Here is a 20768-nt window from a genome sequence, read left to right as displayed (position 1 = left end):
CACACGTTTTATTTAAATACTTCAAATACATTCCACACACGTTTTATTTAAATACTTCAAATACATTCCACATACAAACAGATTTATAAGTCTTGGTCTGAATAAACAGAACTGCAGTACCTCAAACACCCTGTGGGAAGCAGCAATGCACCGGGAGGCGTCGAACCTGCCAAAAGTGTACAAGAAGAAGAACACAGTATCAGTACCGCCCATGGGTGTGTTCTTCTCTGTGAAACGGTCCAATCAGATCACTCGCTCAGTCGACAGTGGGCGCGAGTGCGGAACTTTTGAAAGTGCGTGTTTTTGTGCCAAAAGTGCGTCCCGCGGCTCAAAGTGATGGAAACACGCGAGGATCTGAACTCACGGGACTTTTAGGTGACTTTGTGCGTAAGTTCAGACGGTTTGTGTTTCAATGTGTGAAGAAGCGTTTGTCACAGCGCGGGGTTTGGAGCGTTAGCGGAAGTTAGCAGTGACGCTGTTAGCCGCGTTAGCTTAGCACACTTTGTTGACATTTATTTATTATAACTTGTTTTATGTGAATGAACACATTTTACACAGACTTATATTTAGTCCACTCAATGTTGATCATAAAAGTTAACGTTATATTTACAATGTTGACAAAGCTCAAGGTCTAAAAGAATGAAACAACATGTAAACAAGATGTAAACAACATGTAAACACTGACTTATGTAGGTTATAGTTGTTACTGTTATGTGTTTATTTGTTGGGGATGTTTCTGAACATACATGACACATGAGCTGAACATACATGACACATGAGCTGAACATACACGACACATGAACTGAACATACATGACACATGAACTGAACATACACGACACATGAGCTGAACACACACGACACATGAGCTGAACATACATGACACATGAGCTGAACATACATGACACATGAGCTGAACATACATGACACATGAGCTGAACATACATGACACATGAGCTGAACATACATGACACATGAGCTGAACATACATGACACATGAGCTGAACATACACGACACATGAGCTGAACATACATGACACATGAACTGAACATACACGACACATGAGCTGAACATACACGACACATGAGCTGAACACACACGACACATGAGCTGAACATACATGACACATGAGCTGAACATACATGACACATGAGCTGAACATACACGACACATGAACTGAACATACATGACACATGAGCTGAACATACATGACACATGAGCTGAACATACACGACACATGAGCTGAACACACATGACACATGAGCTGAACATACATGACACATGAGCTGAACATACATGACACATGAGCTGAACATACACGACACATGAGCTGAACATACACGACACATGAGCTGAACATACACGACACATGAGCTGAACATACATGACACATGAACTGAACATACACGACACATGAGCTGAACATACATGACACATGAACTGAACATACACGACACATGAGCTGAACATACACGACACATGAGCTGAACATACACGACACATGAGCTGAACATACATGACACATGAGCTGAACATACACGACACATGAGCTGAACATACATGACACATGAGCTGAACATACACGACACATGAGCTGAACATACACGACACATGAGCTGAACATACACGACACATGAGCTGAACATACACGACACATGAGCTGAACATACACGACACATGAGCTGAACATACACGACACATGAGCTGAACATACATGACACATGAGCTGAACATACACGACACATGAGCTGAACATACATGACACATGAGCTGAACATACACGACACATGAACTGAACATACACGACACATGAGCTGAACATACACGACACATGAGCTGAACATACACGACACATGAGCTGAACATACATGACACATGAGCTGAACATACATGACACATGAGCTGAACATACATGACACATGAACTGAACATACACGACACATGAGCTGAACATACACGACACATGAGCTGAACATACACGACACATGAGCTGAACATACACGACACATGAGCTGAACATACACGACACATGAGCTGAACATACACGACACATGAGCTGAACATACATGACACATGAGCTGAACATACACGACACATGAGCTGAACACACACGACACATGAGCTGAACATACATGACACATGAGCTGAACATACACGACACATGAGCTGAACATACATGACACATGAACTGAACATACACGACACATGAGCTGAACATACATGACACATGAACTGAACATACACGACACATGAGCTGAACATACATGACACATGAACTGAACATACACGACACATGAGCTGAACATACACGACACATGAGCTGAACATACACGACACATGAGCTGAACATACATGACACATGAGCTGAACATACACGACACATGAGCTGAACATACATGACACATGAGCTGAACATACACGACACATGAGCTGAACATACACGACACATGAGCTGAACATACACGACACATGAGCTGAACATACACGACACATGAGCTGAACATACACGACACATGAGCTGAACATACACGACACATGAGCTGAACATACACGACACATGAGCTGAACATACACGACACATGAGCTGAACATACATGACACATGAGCTGAACATACACGACACATGAGCTGAACATACACGACACATGAGCTGAACATACATGACACATGAGCTGAACATACACGACACATGAACTGAACATACACGACACATGAGCTGAACATACACGACACATGAGCTGAACATACACGACACATGAGCTGAACATACATGACACATGAGCTGAACATACATGACACATGAGCTGAACATACATGACACATGAACTGAACATACACGACACATGAGCTGAACATACACGACACATGAGCTGAACATACACGACACATGAGCTGAACATACACGACACATGAGCTGAACATACACGACACATGAGCTGAACATACATGACACATGAGCTGAACATACACGACACATGAGCTGAACATACACGACACATGAGCTGAACATACACGACACATGAGCTGAACATACACGACACATGAGCTGAACATACATGACACATGAGCTGAACATACACGACACATGAGCTGAACATACATGACACATGAGCTGAACATACACGACACATGAGCTGAACATACATGACACATGAGCTGAACATACACGACACATGAGCTGAACACACATGACACATGAGCTGAACATACATGACACATGAGCTGAACATACATGACACATGAGCTGAACATACACGACACATGAGCTGAACATACATGACACATGAGCTGAACATACACGACACATGAGCTGAACATACACGACACATGAGCTGAACATACACGACACATGAGCTGAACATACACGACACATGAGCTGAACATACATGACACATGAGCTGAACATACACGACACATGAGCTGAACATACATGACACATGAGCTGAACATACACGACACATGAGCTGAACATACATGACACATGAGCTGAACATACACGACACATGAGCTGAACACACATGACACATGAGCTGAACATACACGACACATGAGCTGAACACACATGACACATGAGCTGAACATACACGACACATGAGCTGAACATACACGACACACGAGCTGAACATACACGACACATGAGCTGAACATACACGACACATGAGCTGAACACACATGACACATGAACTGAACATACATGACACATGAGCTGAACATACACGACACATGAGCTGAACATACACGACACATGAGCTGAACATACACGACACATGAGCTGAACATACACGACACATGAGCTGAACATACACGACACATGAGCTGAACATACATGACACATGAGCTGAACATACATGACACATGAGCTGAACATACATGACACATGAGCTGAACATACATGACACATGAACTGAACATACATGACACATGAGCTGAACATACACGACACATGAGCTGAACATACACGACACATGAGCTGAACATACACGACACATGAGCTGAACATACACGACACATGAGCTGAACACACACGACACATGAGCTGAACACACATGACACATGAGCTGAACATACATGACACATGAGCTGAACATACACGACACATGAGCTGAACATACATGACACATGAGCTGAACATACATGACACATGAGCTGAACATACATGACACATGAGCTGAACATACACGACACATGAGCTGAACATACATGACACATGAGCTGAACATACATGACACATGAGCTGAACATACACGACACATGAGCTGAACATACACGACACATGAGCTGAACATACATGACACATGAGCTGAACGTACATGACACATGAGCTGAACATACATGACACACGAGCTGAACACGACACACGAGCTGAACATGCATACGTGTGCGGGGGACACCGGGTGCGCGGGGGACACCGGGTGCGCGGGGGACACCGGGTGCGCGGGGGACACCGGGTGCTCGGGGGACACCGGGTGCTCGGGGGACACCGGGTGCTCGGGGGACAGGTGCTCGGGGGACACCGGGTGCGCGGGGGACACCGGGTGCTCGGGGGACACCGGGTGCTCGGGGGACACCGGGTGCTCGGGGGACACCGGGTGCTCGGGGGACAGGTGCTCGGGGGACACCGGGTGCTCGGGGGACACCGGGTGCTCGGGGGACAGGTGCTCGGGGGACACCGGGTGCTCGGGGGACACCGGGTGCTCGGGGGACAGGTGCTCGGGGGACACCGGGTGCTCGGGGGACACCGGGTGTGCAGAGTCGACAGCAGAAGATGAAACACAAACTCACGTGTGACTGTGATGTTCAGGTGTCACTTCGTCATGTTCAAGTTTAAGTATGTGAACCAGGGCGGCGCCAGGTCTGTGTGCTCCGCCTCCGACCACGCCTCCGAGCCAATCACCAGCCGCAGCTCCAGACTCCACCAGCTCTTTCAGGTAAACAACAACACGCTCCGTAAACAACAACACGCTCCGTAAACAACACGCTCTGTAAACATCAACACGCTCTGTAAACATCAACACGCTCTGTAAACATCAACACGCTCTGTAAACAACAACACGTTCTGTAAACAACACGCTCTGTAAACATCAACACGCTCTGTAAACATCAACACGCTCTGTAAACAACAACACGTTCTGTAAACAACACGCTCTGTAAACAACAACACGTTCTGTAAACAACACGCTCTGTAAACAACAACACGCTCCGTAAACAACACGCTCCGTAAGCAACAACACGCTCTGTAAACATCAACACGCTCTGTAAACATCAACACGCTCTGTAAACAACAACACGCTCTGTAAACATCAACACGCTCTGTAAACAACAACACGCTCCGTAAACAACAACATGCTCTGTAAACAACAACATGCTCTGTAAACAAAACAACATGCTCTGTAAACAACAACTACACGCTCTGTAAACAACAACACGCTCTGTAAACAACAACAACACACTCTGTAAACAACAACACGCTGTCAGGTAAACAACAACAACACGCTCGGTCAGGTAAATGACAACAACACGCTCTTTCAGGTAAACAACAACACGCTCCGTAAACAACAACACGCTCCGTAAACAACACGCTCCGTAAACATCAACACGCTCTGTAAACATCAACACGCTCTTTAAACAACAACACGCTCTGTAAACAACACGCTCTGTAAACAACAACACGCTCCGTAAACAACAACACGCTCCGTAAGCAACAACACGCTCCGTAAACATCAACACGCTCTGTAAACATCAACACGCTCTGTAAACAACAACACGTTCTGTAAACAACACGCTCTGTAAACAACAACATGCTCCGTAAACAACAACATGCTCTGTAAACAACAACATGCTCTGTAAACAACAACAACACGCTCTGTAAACAACAACAACACGCTCTGTAAACAACAACAACACGCTCTGTAAACAACAACAACACGCTCTGTAAACAACAACACGCTCTGTAAACAACAACAACACACTCTGTAAACAACAACACGCTGTCAGGTAAACAACAACAACAACACGATCTGTCAGGTAAATGACAACAACACGCTCTGTCAGGTAAACAACAACACACTCTGTAAACAACAACACGCTCTGTAAACAACCACACGCTCTGTAAACAACCACACGCTCTGTCAGGTAAACAACAACAACACGCTCTGTCAGGTAAATGACAACAACACGCTGTCAGGTAAACAACAACACGGTCTGTAAACAACAACACGCTCTATCAGGTAAACGGCAACAACACACTGTAAACAACCACACGCTCTGTCAGGTAAACAACAACACGCTCTGTCAGGTAAACAACAACACGCTCTGTAAACAACAACACGCTCTAAACAACAACACGCTTTGTCAGGTAAACGGCCCCACTCTCTGTCAGGTAAACAACCACACGCTCTGTCAGGTAAACAACCACACGCTCTGTCAGGTAAACAACAACACGCTCTGTCAGGTAAACAACAACACGCTCTGTCAGGCAAACAACACGCTCTGTCAGGTAAACAACAAAAACACGCTCTGTAAACAACAACACGCTCCGTCAGGTAAACAGCAATACACTCTGTAAACAACAACACGCTCTGTCAGGTAAACAACAATACACTCTGTAAACAACAACTCGCTCTGTCAGGTAAACTACAACAAGAGTGTTGGTCTGATGTTTGTGGCGTGTTGGTCTAATGTTTGTGGCGTGTTGTTGGTCTCATGTTTGTGGCATGTTGGTCTGATGTTTGTGGCGTTTTGGTCTCATGTTTGTGGCATGTTGGTCTCATGTTTGTGGCGTGTTGGTCTAATGTTTGTGGCGTGTTGGTCTGATGTTTGTGGCATGTTGGTCTGATGTTTGTGGCGTGTTGGTCTCATGTTTGTGGCGTGTTGGTCTCATGTTTGTGGCGTGTTGGTCTCATGTTTGTGGCATGTTGGTCTCATGTTTGTGGCGTGTTGGTCTCATGTTTGTGGCGTGTTGGTCTGATGTTTGTGGCATGTTGGTCTGATGTTTGTGGCGTGTTGGTCTCATGTTTGTGGCGTGTTGGTCTCATGTTTGTGGCGTGTTGGTCTCATGTTTGTGGCGTGTTGGTCTAATGTTTGTGGCATGTTGGTCTGATGTTTGTGGCGTGTTGGTCTCATGTTTGTGGCGTGTTGGTCTCATGTTTGTGGCGTGTTGGTCTCATGTTTGTGGCGTGTTGGTCTAATGTTTGTGGCATGTTGGTCTGATGTTTGTGGCGTGTTGGTCTCATGTTTGTGGCATGTTGGTCTCATGTTTGTGGCGTGTTGGTCTCATGTTTGTGGCGTGTTGGTCTAATGTTTGTGGCGTGTTGGTCTGATGTTTGTGGCATGTTGGTCTGATGTTTGTGGCGTGTTGGTCTCATGTTTGTGGCATGTTGGTCTCATGTTTGTGGCGTGTTGGTCTCATGTTTGTGGCGTGTTGGTCTAATGTTTGTGGCGTGTTGGTCTGATGTTTGTGGCATGTTGGTCTGATGTTTGTGGCGTGTTGGTCTCATGTTTGTGGCGTGTTGGTCTGATGTTTGTGGCGTGTTGTTGGTCTAATGTTTGTGGCGTGTTGTTGGTCTCATGTTTGTGGCGTGTTTGTCTCATGTTTGTGGCGTGTTGTTGGTCTCATGTTTGTGGCATGTTGGTCTGATGTTTGTGGCGTGTTGGTCTGATGTTTGTGGCGTGTTGGTCTGATGTTTGTGGCGTGTTGGTCTAATGTTTGTGGCGTGTTGTTGGTCTCATGTTTGTGGCGTGTTGTTGGTCTCATGTTTGTGGCGTGTTGGTCTGATGTTTGTGGCGTGTTGTTGGTCTAATGTTTGTGGCGTGTTGGTCTCATGTTTGTGGCGTGTTTTTGGTCTCATGTTTGTGGGATGTTGGTCTGATGTTTGTGGCGTGTTGGTCTGATGTTTGTGGCGTGTTGGTCTAATGTTTGTGGCGTGTTGTTGGTCTCATGTTTGTGGCGTGTTGTTGGTCTCATGTTTGTGGCGTGTTGGTCTGATGTTTGTGGCGTGTTCTTGGTCTAATGTTTGTGGCGTGTTGGTCTCATGTTTGTGGCGTGTTTTTGGTCTCATGTTTGTGGGATGTTGGTCTGATGTTTGTGGCGTGTTGGTCTGATGTTTGTGGCGTGTTGGTCTAATGTTTGTGGCGTGTTGTTGGTCTCATGTTTGTGGCGTGTTGTTGGTCTCATGTTTGTGGCGTGTTGGTCTGATGTTTGTGGCGTGTTCTTGGTCTAATGTTTGTGGCGTGTTGGTCTCATGTTTGTGGCGTGTTTTTGGTCTCATGTTTGTGGGATGTTGGTCTGATGTTTGTGGCGTGTTGGTCTGATGTTTGTGGCGTGTTGGTCTAATGTTTGTGGCGTGTTGTTGGTCTCATGTTTGTGGCGTGTTGTTGGTCTCATGTTTGTGGCGTGTTTGTCTCATGTTTGTGGCGTGTTTGTCTGATGTTTGTGGCGTGTTTGTCTCATGTTTGTGGCGTGTTGGTCTAATGTTTGTGGCGTGTTTGTCTCATGTTTGTGGCGTGTTGGTCTAATGTTTGTGGCGTGTTTGTCTCATGTTTGTGGCGTGTTCTCCAGGGCCGGGTGACACTGAGCATCCCCCAGCCTGGAGCCTGTTCCCTGGGCCGGGAGGAGCTGCTAGAGGCCTTCTTGATGCTGTTCCAGGAGTGTTCTTCTCCTCAGCTCATGAAAAACCAGGATGTGGCTAACTTTGTCCAGAAGTGTGAGTGACAATAACAAACTTGTTCTATGTTTATTCTTCATTCAGCTTTTCTGTCTGTGTGTGTCTGTGTGGGACACTTGTGTGTCTGTGGAACACTTGTGTGTCTGTGTGGGACACTTGTGTGTCTGTGGAACACTTGTGTGTCTGTGTGGGACACTTGTGTGTCTGTGTGGGACACTTGTGTGTCTGTGGAACACTTGTGTGTCTGTGTGGGACACTTGTGTGTCTGTGTGGGATACTTGTGTGTCTGTGGAACACTTGTGTGTCTGTGTGGGATACTTGTGTGTCTGTGGAACACTTGTGTGTCTGTGTGGGACACTTGTGTGTCTGTGGAACACTTGTGTGTCTGTGGAACACTTGTGTGTCTGTAGGACACTTGTGTGTCTGTGTGGGACACTTGTGTGTCTGTGTGGGACACTTGTGTGTCTGTGGAACACTTGTGTGTCTGTGTGGGACACTTGTGTGTCTGTGGAACACTTGTGTGTCTGTGTGGGACACTTGTGTGTCTGTGTGGGATACTTGTGTGTCTGTGGAACACTTGTGTGTCTGTGGAACACGTGTGCGTCTGTGGAACACGTGTGTGTCTGTGGAACACTTGTGTGTCTGTGGAACAGTTGTGCGTCTGTGGAACACGTGTGTGTCTGTGGAACACTTGTGTGTCTGTGGAACAGCTGTGTGTCTAACACTTGTGTGTCTGTGTGGGACACTTGTGTGTCTGTGTGGGACACTTGTGTGTCTGTGTGGAACACTTGTGTGTCTGTGTGGGACACTTGTGTGTCTGTGTGGGACACTTGTGTGTCTGTGTGGGACACTTGTGTGTCTGTGTGGGACACTTGTGTGTCTGTGTGGGACACTTGTGTGTCTGTGTGGGACACTTGTGTGTCTGTGTGGGACACTTGTGTGTCTGTGTGGGACACTTGTGTGTCTGTGGAACACTTGTGTGTCTGTGTGGAACACTTGTGTGTCTGTGTGGGACACTTGTGTGTCTGTGTGGGACACTTGTGTGTCTGTGTGGGACACTTGTGTGTCTGTGTGGGACACTTGTGTGTCTGTGTGGGACACTTGTGTGTCTGTGGAACACTTGTGTGTCTGTGGAACACTTGTGTGTCTGTGTGGGACACTTGTGTGTCTGTGGAACACTTGTGTGTCTGTGTGGGACACTTGTGTGTCTGTGGAACACTTGTGTGTCTGTGTGGGACACTTGTGTGTCTGTGTGGGACACTTGTGTGTCTGTGGAACACTTGTGTGTCTGTGGGACACTTGTGTGTCTGTGGAACACTTGTGTGTCTGTGTGGGACACTTGTGTGTCTGTGTGGGATACTTGTGTGTCTGTGGAACACTTGTGTGTCTGTGTGGGATACTTGTGTGTCTGTGGAACACTTGTGTGTCTGTGGAACACTTGTGTGTCTGTGGAACACTTGTGTGTCTGTAGGACACTTGTGTGTCTGTGTGGGACACTTGTGTGTCTGTGTGGGACACTTGTGTGTCTGTGTGGGACACTTGTGTGTCTGTGTGGGACACTTGTGTGTCTGTGGAACACTTGTGTGTCTGTGGAACACTTGTGTGTCTGTGGAACACTTGTGTGTCTGTGGAACACTTGTGTGTCTGTGTGGGACACTTGTGTGTCTGTGGAACACTTGTGTGTCTGTAGGACACTTGTGTGTCTGTGTGGGACACTTGTGTGTCTGTGTGGGACACTTGTGTGTCTGTGTGGGACACTTGTGTGTCTGTGGAACACTTGTGTGTCTGTGTGGGACACTTGTGTGTCTGTGGAACACTTGTGTGTCTGTGTGGGACACTTGTGTGTCTGTGTGGGATACTTGTGTGTCTGTGGAACACTTGTGTGTCTGTGTGGGATACTTGTGTGTCTGTGGAACACTTGTGTGTCTCTGTGGAACACTTGTGTGTCTGTGGAACACTTGTGTGTCTGTGGAACACTTGTGTGTCTGTAGGACACTTGTGTGTCTGTGTGGGACACTTGTGTGTCTGTGTGGGACACTTGTGTGTCTGTGGGACACTTGTGTGTCTGTGTGGGACACTTGTGTGTCTGTGGAACACTTGTGTGTCTGTGTGGGACACTTGTGTGTCTGTGTGGGATACTTGTGTGTCTGTGGAACACTTGTGTGTCTGTGTGGGACACTTGTGTGTCTGTGGAACACTTGTGTGTCTGTGGAACACTTGTGTGTCTGTAGGACACTTGTGTGTCTGTGTGGGACACTTGTGTGTCTGTGTGGGACACTTGTGTGTCTGTGTGGGACACTTGTGTGTCTGTGTGGGACACTTGTGTGTCTGTGTGGGACACTTGTGTGTCTGTGGAACACTTGTGTGTCTGTGGAACACTTGTGTGTCTGTGTGGGACACTTGTGTGTCTGTGGAACACTTGTGTGTCTGTGTGGGACACTTGTGTGTCTGTGTGGGACACTTGTGTGTCTGTGGAACACTTGTGTGTCTGTGTGGGATACTTGTGTGTCTGTGGAACACTTGTGTGTCTGTGTGGGACACTTGTGTGTCTGTGGAACACTTGTGTGTCTGTGGAACACTTGTGTGTCTGTAGGACACTTGTGTGTCTGTGTGGGACACTTGTGTGTCTGTGTGGGACACTTGTGTGTCTGTGTGGGACACTTGTGTGTCTGTGTGGGACACTTGTGTGTCTGTGGAACACTTGTGTGTCTGTGTGGGACACTTGTGTGTCTGTGGAACACTTGTGTGTCTGTGTGGGACACTTGTGTGTCTGTGGAACACTTGTGTGTCTGTGTGGGACACTTGTGTGTCTGTGTGGGATACTTGTGTGTCTGTGGAACACTTGTGTGTCTGTGTGGGATACTTGTGTGTCTGTGGAACACTTGTGTGTCTGTGTGGGACACTTGTGTGTCTGTGGAACACTTGTGTGTCTGTGGAACACTTGTGTGTCTGTAGGACACTTGTGTGTCTGTGTGGGACACTTGTGTGTCTGTGTGGGACACTTGTGTGTCTGTGTGGGACACTTGTGTGTCTGTGGAACACTTGTGTGTCTGTGTGGGACACTTGTGTGTCTGTGTGGGATACTTGTGTGTCTGTGGAACACTTGTGTGTCTGTGTGGGATACTTGTGTGTCTGTAGGACACTTGTGTGTCTGTAGGACACTTGTGTGTCTGTGTGGGACACTTGTGTGTCTGTGTGGGACACTTGTGTGTCTGTGTGGGACACTTGTGTGTCTGTGGAACACTTGTGTGTCTGTGGAACAGTTGTGCGTCTGTGGGACACTTGTGTGTCTGTGTGGGACACTTGTGTGTCTGTGTGGAACAGTTGTGCGTCTGTGGAACACGTGTGTGTCTGTGGAACACTTGTGTGTCTGTGGAACAGTTGTGTGTCTGTGGAACAGTTGTGCGTCTGTGGAACACGTGTGTGTCTGTGGAACACTTGTGTGTCTGTGGAACAGTTGTGCGTCTGTGGGACACTTGTGTGTCTGTGTGGGACACTTGTGTGTCTGTGTGGAACAGTTGTGCGTCTGTGGAACACGTGTGTGTCTGTGGAACACGTGTGTGTCTGTGGAACACTTGTGTGTCTGTGGAACAGTTGTGTGTCTGTGGAACACGTGTGTGTCTGTGGAACAGTTGTGCGTCTGTGGGACATTTGTGTGTCTGTGTGGGACACTTGTGTGTCTGTGTGGGACACTTGTGTGTCTGTGGAACAGTTGTGCGTCTGTGGAACAGTTGTGCGTCTGTGGAACAGTTGTGCGTCTGTGGAACACGTGTGTGTCTGTGGAACACGTGTGTGTCTGTGGAACACGTGTGTGTCTGTGGAACACGTGTGTGTCTGTGGAACACGTGTGCGTCTGTGGAACACGTGTGCGTCTGTGGAACAGTTGTGCGTCTGTGGAACAGTTGTGCGTCTGTGGAACAGTTGTGCGTCTGTGGAACAGTTGTGCGTCTGTGGAACAGTTGTGCGTCTGTGGAACAGTTGTGCGTCTGTGGAACAGTTGTGCGTCTGTGGAACACGTGTGCGTCCGTGGAACACTTGTGCGTCCGTGGAACACTTGTGCGTCCGTGGGACACTTGTGTGTCTGTAGAACACGTGTGTGTCTGTGGAACAGTTGTGCGTCTGTGGAACACTTGTGCGTCTGTGGAACACTTGTGCCTCTGTGGGACACTTGTGTGTCTGTGGGACACTTGTGTATCTGTGGGACACGTGTGTGTCTGTGGAACAGTTGTGCGTCTGTGGAACACTTGTGCGTCTGTGGAACAGTTGTGCGTCTGTGGAACAGTTGTGCGTCTGTGGAACACTTGTGCGTCTGTGGAACACTTGTGCGTCTGTGGAACACTTGTGCGTCTGTGGAACAGTTGTGCGTCTGTGGAACAGTTGTGCGTCTGTGGAACACTTGTGCGTCTGTGGAACACTTGTGCGTCTGTGGAACAGTTGTGCGTCTGTGGAACAGTTGTGCGTCTGTGGAACAGTTGTGCGTCTGTGGAACAGTTGTGCGTCTGTGGAACACTTGTGCGTCTGTGGAACACTTGTGCGTCTGTGGAACAGTTGTGCGTCTGTGGAACAGTTGTGCGTCTGTGGAACAGTTGTGCGTCTGTGGAACACTTGTGCGTCTGTGGAACACTTGTGCGTCTGTGGAACACTTGTGCGTCTGTGGAACACTTGTGCGTCTGTGGAACAGTTGTGCGTCTGTGGAACAGTTGTGCGTCTGTGGAACAGTTGTGCGTCTGTGGAACACGTGTGCGTCTGTGGAACACTTGTGCGTCTGTGGAACAGTTGTGCGTCTGTGGAACAGTTGTGCGTCTGTGGAACAGTTGTGCGTCTGTGGAACAGTTGTGCGTCTGTGGAACACTTGTGCGTCTGTGGAACACTTGTGCGTCTGTGGAACAGTTGTGCGTCTGTGGAACAGTTGTGCGTCTGTGGAACACTTGTGCGTCTGTGGAACACTTGTGCGTCTGTGGAACACTTGTGCGTCTGTGGAACAGTTGTGCGTCTGTGGAACACTTGTGCGTCTGTGGAACACTTGTGCGTCTGTGGAACACTTGTGCGTCTGTGGAACACTTGTGCGTCTGTGGAACACTTGTGCGTCTGTGGAACAGTTGTGCGTCTGTGGAACACGTGTGCGTCTGTGGAACACGTGTGCGTCTGTGGAACACGTGTGCGTCTGTGGAACACGTGTGTGTCTGTGGAACACTTGTGTGTCTGTGGAACAGTTGTGCGTCTGTGGAACACGTGTGTGTCTGTGGAACACTTGTGCGTCTGTGGAACACTTGTGTGTCTGTGGAACAGCTGTGTGTCTCACACTTGTGTGTCTCTGGTCTCAGTCTCTCAGCTGGTGTGGGAGCTCCAGACTCTTCAGCCTTCTGCTCAGGACTTTGAGCAGCGCGCTGTGGTCGCTCGTGGACAGTTCTCTGAGGTCCGAGTGGTTCGAGAGAAATCCACTGGAGACATTTGTGCGCTCAAAGTCATGAAGAAGGAGGTTCTACGCACACACCACAATGTAAGCACTACTTTGTCATATACAAGCTGATGTGTACTTTTTGTTTGGCTTACAAACCTAAAGACATGTTCTGCTTGAACTCATGAAAAGGGGGCGGGGTTTACCTTGTGTTGTGCTCAATGGTCTTATACTGAGAGTCATGTGGTGCCTGAGGTTCCTGTACAGGTCTTATACTGAGAGTCATGTGGTGCCTGAGGTTCCTGTACAGGTCTTATACTGAGAGTCATGTGGTGCCTGAGGTTCCTGTACAGGTCTTATACTGAGAGTCATGTGGTGCCTGAGGTTCCTGTACAGGTCTTATACTGAGAGTCATGTGGTGCCGGAGGTTCCTGTACAGGTCTTATACTGAGAGTCATGTGGTGCCTGAGGTTCCTGTACAGGTTTTATACTGAGAGTCATGTGGTGCCTGAGGTTCCTGTACAGGTCTTATACTGAGAGTCATGTGGTGCCTGAGGTTCCTGTACAGGTCTTATACTGAGAGTCATGTGGTGCCGGAGGTTCCTGTACAGGTCTTATACTGAGAGTCATGTGGTGCCTGAGGTTCCTGTACAGGTCTTATACTGAGAGTCATGTGGTGCCGGAGGTTCCTGTACAGGTCTTATACTGAGAGTCATGTGGTGCCGGAGGTTCCTGTACAGGTCTTATACTGAGAGTCATGTGGTGCCTGAGGTTCCTGTACAGGTCTTATACTGAGAGTCATGCGGTGCCTGAGGTTCCTGTACAGGTCTTATACTGAGAGTCATGTGGTGCCTGAGGTTCCTGTACAGGTCTTATACTGAGAGTCATGTGGTGCCTGAGGTTCCTGTACAGGTCTTATACTGAGAGTCATGTGGTGCCTGAGGTTCCTGTACAGGTCTTATACTGAGAGTCATGTGGTGCCTGAGGTTCCTGTACAGGTCTTATACTGAGAGTCATGTGGTGCCTGAGGTTCCTGTACAGGTCTTATACTGAGAGTCATGTGGTGCCTGAGGTTCCTGTACAGGTCTTATACTGAGAGTCATGTGGTGCCTGAGGTTCCTGTACAGGTCTTATACTGAGAGTCATGTGGTGCCTGAGGTTCCTGTACAGGTCTTATACTGAGAGTCATGTGGTGCCGGAGGTTCCTGTACAGGTCTTATACTGAGAGTCATGTGGTGCCTGAGGTTCCTGTACAGGTCTTATACTGAGAGTCATGTGGTGCCTGAGGTTCCTGTACAGGTCTTATACTGAGTCATGTGGTGCCTGAGGTTCCTGTACAGGTCTTATACTGAGAGTCATGTGGTGCCTGAGGTTCCTGTACAGGTCTTATACTGAGAGTCATGTGGTGCCTGAGGTTCCTGTACAGGTCTTATACTGAGAGTCATGTGGTGCCGGGGGTTCCTGTACAGGTCTTATGCTGAGAGTAATGTGGTGCCTGAGGTTCCTGTACAGGTCTTAAACTGAGAGTCATGTGGTGCCTGAGGTTCCTGTACAGGTCTTATACTGAGAGTCATGTGGTGCCTGAGGTTCCTGTACAGGTCTTATACTGAGAGTCATGTGGTGCCGGGGGTTCCTGTACAGGTCTTATGCTGAGAGTAATGTGGTGCCTGAGGTTCCTGTACAGTTCTTATACTGAGAGTCATGTGGTGCCTGAGGTTCCTGTACAGTTCTTACTGCAGATGACGCTTGAGTCATGAGGAGGAAGTGAAGAATCCCTGGGTCAAATCTGTTCTTACAACATGGAAGGAGCTGATCAGAACAAATTAAACACACATGTTACAATCTTAAACTGGTAAAGTTTTATGACCAAAGGTTTTGTACAAATAGAACTGAGCTGAGACTCAAGGTCTGGAGGACAAAAGGTCTAAAGGTTTTTCACCAGATGTAAAAGAGAATCACATGAAAAGCTTTGATATGTTGAAAGAGAAACAGACTTTTATAGGTCTAAAACATACCGGGGGGTGTATTCTAGTATAGATCTATAGGTTGGAGGTGTATTCTAGTATAGATCTATAGGTTGGAGGTGTATTCTAGTATAGATCTATAGGTTGGAGGTGTATTCTAGTATAGATCTATAGGTTGGAGGTGTATTCTAGTATAGATCTATAGGTTGGAGGTGTATTCTAGTATAGATCTATAGGTTGGAGGGTGTATTCTAGTATAGATCTATAGGTTGGAGGGTGTATTCTAGTATAGATCTATAGGTTGGAGGTGTATTCTAGTATATATCTATAGGTTGGAGGTGTATTCTAGTATAGATCTATAGGTTGGAGGTGTATTCTAGTATAGATCTATAGGTTGGAGGGTGTATTCTAGTATAGATCTATAGGTTGGAGGTGTATTCTAGTATAGATCTATAGGTTGGAGGGTGTATTCTAGTATAGATCTATAGGTTGGAGGTGTATTCTAGTATAGATCTATAGGTTGGAGGTGTATTCTAGTATAGATCTATAGGTTGGAGGTGTATTCTAGTATAGATCTATAGGTTGGAGGTGTATTCTAGTATAGATCTATAGGTTGGAGGTGTATTCTAGTATAGATCTATAGGTTGGAGGTGTATTCTAGTATAGATCTATAGGTTGGAGGTGTATTCTAGTATAGATCTATAGGTTGGAGGGTGTATTCTAGTATAGATCTATAGGTTGGAGGTGTATTCTAGTATAGATCTATAGGTTGGAGGTGTATTCTAGTATAGATCTATAGGTTGGAGGTGTATTCTAGTATAGATCTATAGGTTGGAGGTGTATTCTAGTATAGATCTATAGGTTGGAGGTGTATTCTAGTATAGATCTATAGGTTGGAGGTGTATTCTAGTATAGATCTATAGGTTGGAGGTGTATTCTAGTATAGATCTATAGGTTGGAGGTGTATTCTAGTATAGATCTATAGGTTGGAGGTGTATTCTAGTATAGATCTATAGGTTGGAGGTGTATTCTAGTATAGATCTATAGGTTGGAGGTGTATTCTAGTATAGATCTATAGGTTGGAGGTGTATTCTAGTATAGATCTATAGGTTGGAGGTGTATTCTAGTATAGATCTATAGGTTGGAGGTGTATTCTAGTATAGATCTATAGGTTGGAGGTGTATTCTAGTATAGATCTATAGGTTGGAGGGTGTATTCTAGTATAGATCTATAGGTTGGAGGTGTATTCTAGTATAGATCTATAGGTTGGAGGTGTATTCTAGTATAGATCTATAGGTTGGAGGTGTATTCTAGTATAGATCTATAGGTTGGAGGTGTATTCTAGTATAGATCTATAGGTTGGAGGTGTATTCTAGTATAGATCTATAGGTTGGAGGGTGTATTCTAGTATAGATCTATAGGTTGGAGGTGTATTCTAGTATAGATCTATAGGTTGGAGGTGTATTCTAGTATAGATCTATAGGTTGGAGGTGTATTCTAGTATAGATCTATAGGTTGGAGGTGTATTCTAGTATAGATCTATAGGTTGGAGGTGTATTCTAGTATAGATCTATAGGTTGGAGGGTGTATTCTAGTATAGATCTATAGGTTGGAGGGTGTATTCTAGTATAGATCTATAGGTTGGAGGTGTATTCTAGTATAGATCTATAGGTTGGAGGTGTATTCTAGTATAGATCTATAGGTTGGAGGTGTATTCTAGTATAGATCTATAGGTTGGAGGTGTATTCTAGTATAGATCTATAGGTTGGAGGGTGTATTCTAGTATAGATCTATAGGTTGGAGGTGTATTCTAGTATAGATCTATAGGTTGGAGGTGTATTCTAGTATAGATCTATAGGTTGGAGGTGTATTCTAGTATAGATCTATAGGTTGGAGGTGTATTCTAGTATAGATCTATAGGTTGGAGGTGTATTCTAGTATAGATCTATAGGTTGGAGGTGTATTCTAGTATAGATCTATAGGTTGGAGGGTGTATTCTAGTATAGATCTATAGGTTGGAGGTGTATTCTAGTATAGATCTATAGGTTGGAGGTGTATTCTAGTATAGATCTATAGGTTGGAGGTGTATTCTAGTATAGTATCTATAGGTTGGAGGTGTATTCTAGTATAGATCTATAGGTTGGAGGTGTATTCTAGTATAGATCTATAGGTTGGAGGGTGTATTCTAGTATAGATCTATAGGTTGGAGGTGTATTCTAGTATAGATCTATAGGTTGGAGGGTGTATTCTAGTATAGATCTATAGGTTGGAGGTGTATTCTAGTATAGATCTATAGGTTGGAGGTGTATTCTAGTATAGATCTATAGGTTGGAGGTGTATTCTAGTATAGATCTATAGGTTGGAGGTGTATTCTAGTATAGATCTATAGGTTGGAGGTGTATTCTAGTATAGATCTATAGGTTGGAGGTGTATTCGTATAGATCTATAGGTTGGAGGGTGTATTCTAGTATAGATCTATAGGTTGGAGGTGTATTCTAGTATAGATCTATAGGTTGGAGGTGTATTCTAGTATAGATCTATAGGTTGGAGGTGTATTCTAGTATAGATCTATAGGTTGGAGGTGTATTCTAGTATAGATCTATAGGTTGGAGGGTGTATTCTAGTATAGATCTATAGGTTGGAGGTGTATTCTAGTATAGATCTATAGGTTGGAGGTGTATTCTAGTATAGATCTATAGGTTGGAGGGTGTATTCTAGTATAGATCTATAGGTTGGAGGTGTATTCTAGTATAGATCTATAGGTTGGAGGTGTATTCTAGTATAGATCTATAGGTTGGAGGTGTATTCTAGTATAGATCTATAGGTTGGAGGTGTATTCTAGTATAGATCTATAGGTTGGAGGTGTATTCTAGTATAGATCTATAGGTTGGAGGTGTATTCTAGTATAGATCTATAGGTTGGAGGGTGTATTCTAGTATAGATCTATAGGTTGGAGGTGTATTCTAGTATTATAGATCTATAGGTTGGAGGTGTATTCTAGTATAGATCTATAGGTTGGAGGGTGTATTCTAGTATAGATCTATAGGTTGGAGGTGTATTCTAGTATAGATCTATAGGTTGGAGGGTGTATTCTTGTATAGATCTATAGGTTGGAGGGTGTATTCTAGTATAGATCTATAGGTTGGAGGTGTATTCTAGTATAGATCTATAGGTTGGAGGTGTATTCTAGTATAGATCTATAGGTTGGAGGTGTATTCTAGTATAGATCTATAGGTTGGAGGTGTATTCTAGTATAGATCTATAGGTTGGAGGGTGTATTCTAGTATAGATCTATAGGTTGGAGGTGTATTCTAGTATAGATCTATAGGTTGGAGGTGTATTCTAGTATAGATCTATAGGTTGGAGGGTGTGATTGATATGGAAAGCCAATAAGATCACACTCCACTTCGGAGCGGCGTATTTTCCGACGCTTTTACAAAATAAAGGAATGCTTTTAACGCCGTCTGACGTTACGCCGTGCGCCGTAAACGAGCGCTGTAATTAATGCCATACGCTGCTCCTAAGCGGCGGAGTGTGATCATATTGGCTTCACATATTATCGAGCGTCATGGGCGCTCAGCAGAAAGTACTACAGCGCTCGCACGGATGGTGCCGTGGTGCTTTTCACAGGCGGCGCGTGCACAGTTATCTTAATACCTGGCGGTATCTTTTCAGCCTGGCGGTCCGGCGGGGGCCCGCCGGAGCATGGGGGGGGCCCGCCGGAGCATGGGGGGGGCCCGCCGGAGCATGGGGGGGGGTCCCTCAGGGTCAGGGGTCCCTCAGGGGTCAGGGGTCCCTCAGGGTCAGGGGTCCCTCAGGGTCAGGGGTCCCTCAGGGGTCAGGGTCAGGGGTCCCTCAGGGGACAGGATTCCCTCAGAGTAGTTTGCATCAGATCCAGCACTACAGTATAGAAAGTGAGAGCGCCTCCTGGTGGAGCAAATACATGTTACAGTTACACAGGTTTTGTTTGTGCTGTTCAGGGCGTGGTCCATGAGGAGGAGCGAAGGATCCTGTCTCTGAGCTCCAGCCCCTGGATCCCACAGCTGCTGTACGCCTTCCAGGACCAGCTCCACCTTTACCTGGTGAGAAACACTGCTCGCTGTGCAGATGCAGGCTGCTCACTGTGCAGCTGCAGGCTGCTCACTGTGCAGATGCAGGCTGCTCGCTGTGCAGATGCAGGCTGCTCGCTGTGCAGATGCAGGCTGCTCGCTGTGCAGATGCAGGCTGCTCGCTGTGCAGATGCAGGCTGCTCGCTGTGCAGATGCAGGCTGCTCGCTGTGCAGATGCAGGCTGCTCGCTGTGCAGATGCAGGCTGCTCGCTGTGCAGATGCAGGCTGCTCGCTGTGCAGATGCAGGCTACTCGCTGTGCAGATGCAGGCTGCTCGCTGTGCAGATGCAGGCTGCTCGCTGTGCAGATGCAGGCTGCTCGCTGTGCAGATGCAGGCTGCTCGCTGTGCAGATGCAGGCTGCTCGCTGTGCAGATGCAGGCTGCTCGCTGTGCAGATGCAGGCTGCTCGCTGTGCAGATGCAGGCTGCTCGCTGTGCAGATGCAGGCTGCTCGCTGTGCAGATGCAGGCTGCTCGCTGTGCAGATGCAGGCTGCTCGCTGTGCAGATGCAGGCTGCTCGCTGTGCAGATGCAGGCTGCTCGCTGTGCAGATGCAGGCTGCTCGCTGTGCAGATGCAGGCTGCTCGCTGTGCAGATGCAGGCTGCTCGCTGTGCAGATGCAGGCTGCTCGCTGTGC

The 20768-nt window shown here is 46.7% G+C and overlaps 1 protein-coding gene across 1 annotated transcript in view; it reads left to right on the top strand.

Moving 5' to 3' along the window:
- Window positions 1-284: 284 nt before the first annotated feature.
- LOC140372557 (citron Rho-interacting kinase-like) overlaps window positions 285-20768 on the top strand; it is a gene marked incomplete at its 3' end in the record, with an annotated part of 96354 nt that continues 75870 nt past the window's right edge. The window contains exons 1-5 of the mRNA XM_072459689.1: window positions 285-387; window positions 4802-4928; window positions 8558-8702; window positions 13988-14163; window positions 20006-20107. Of these exons, the coding sequence (XP_072315790.1) occupies window positions 4815-4928; window positions 8558-8702; window positions 13988-14163; window positions 20006-20107 (537 nt within the window). The remainder of the gene's footprint in view (window positions 388-4801; window positions 4929-8557; window positions 8703-13987; window positions 14164-20005; window positions 20108-20768) is intronic.

This window comes from Eucyclogobius newberryi, unplaced genomic scaffold (genome assembly GCF_026437365.1).
Source record: "Eucyclogobius newberryi isolate DKJ021-1_F unplaced genomic scaffold, fEucNew1.0.hap1 SCAF_250, whole genome shotgun sequence".
Classification (NCBI taxonomy): Eukaryota; Metazoa; Chordata; class Actinopteri; order Gobiiformes; family Gobiidae; genus Eucyclogobius; species Eucyclogobius newberryi.
This window is presented reverse-complemented; position numbering and strand designations above follow the sequence as displayed.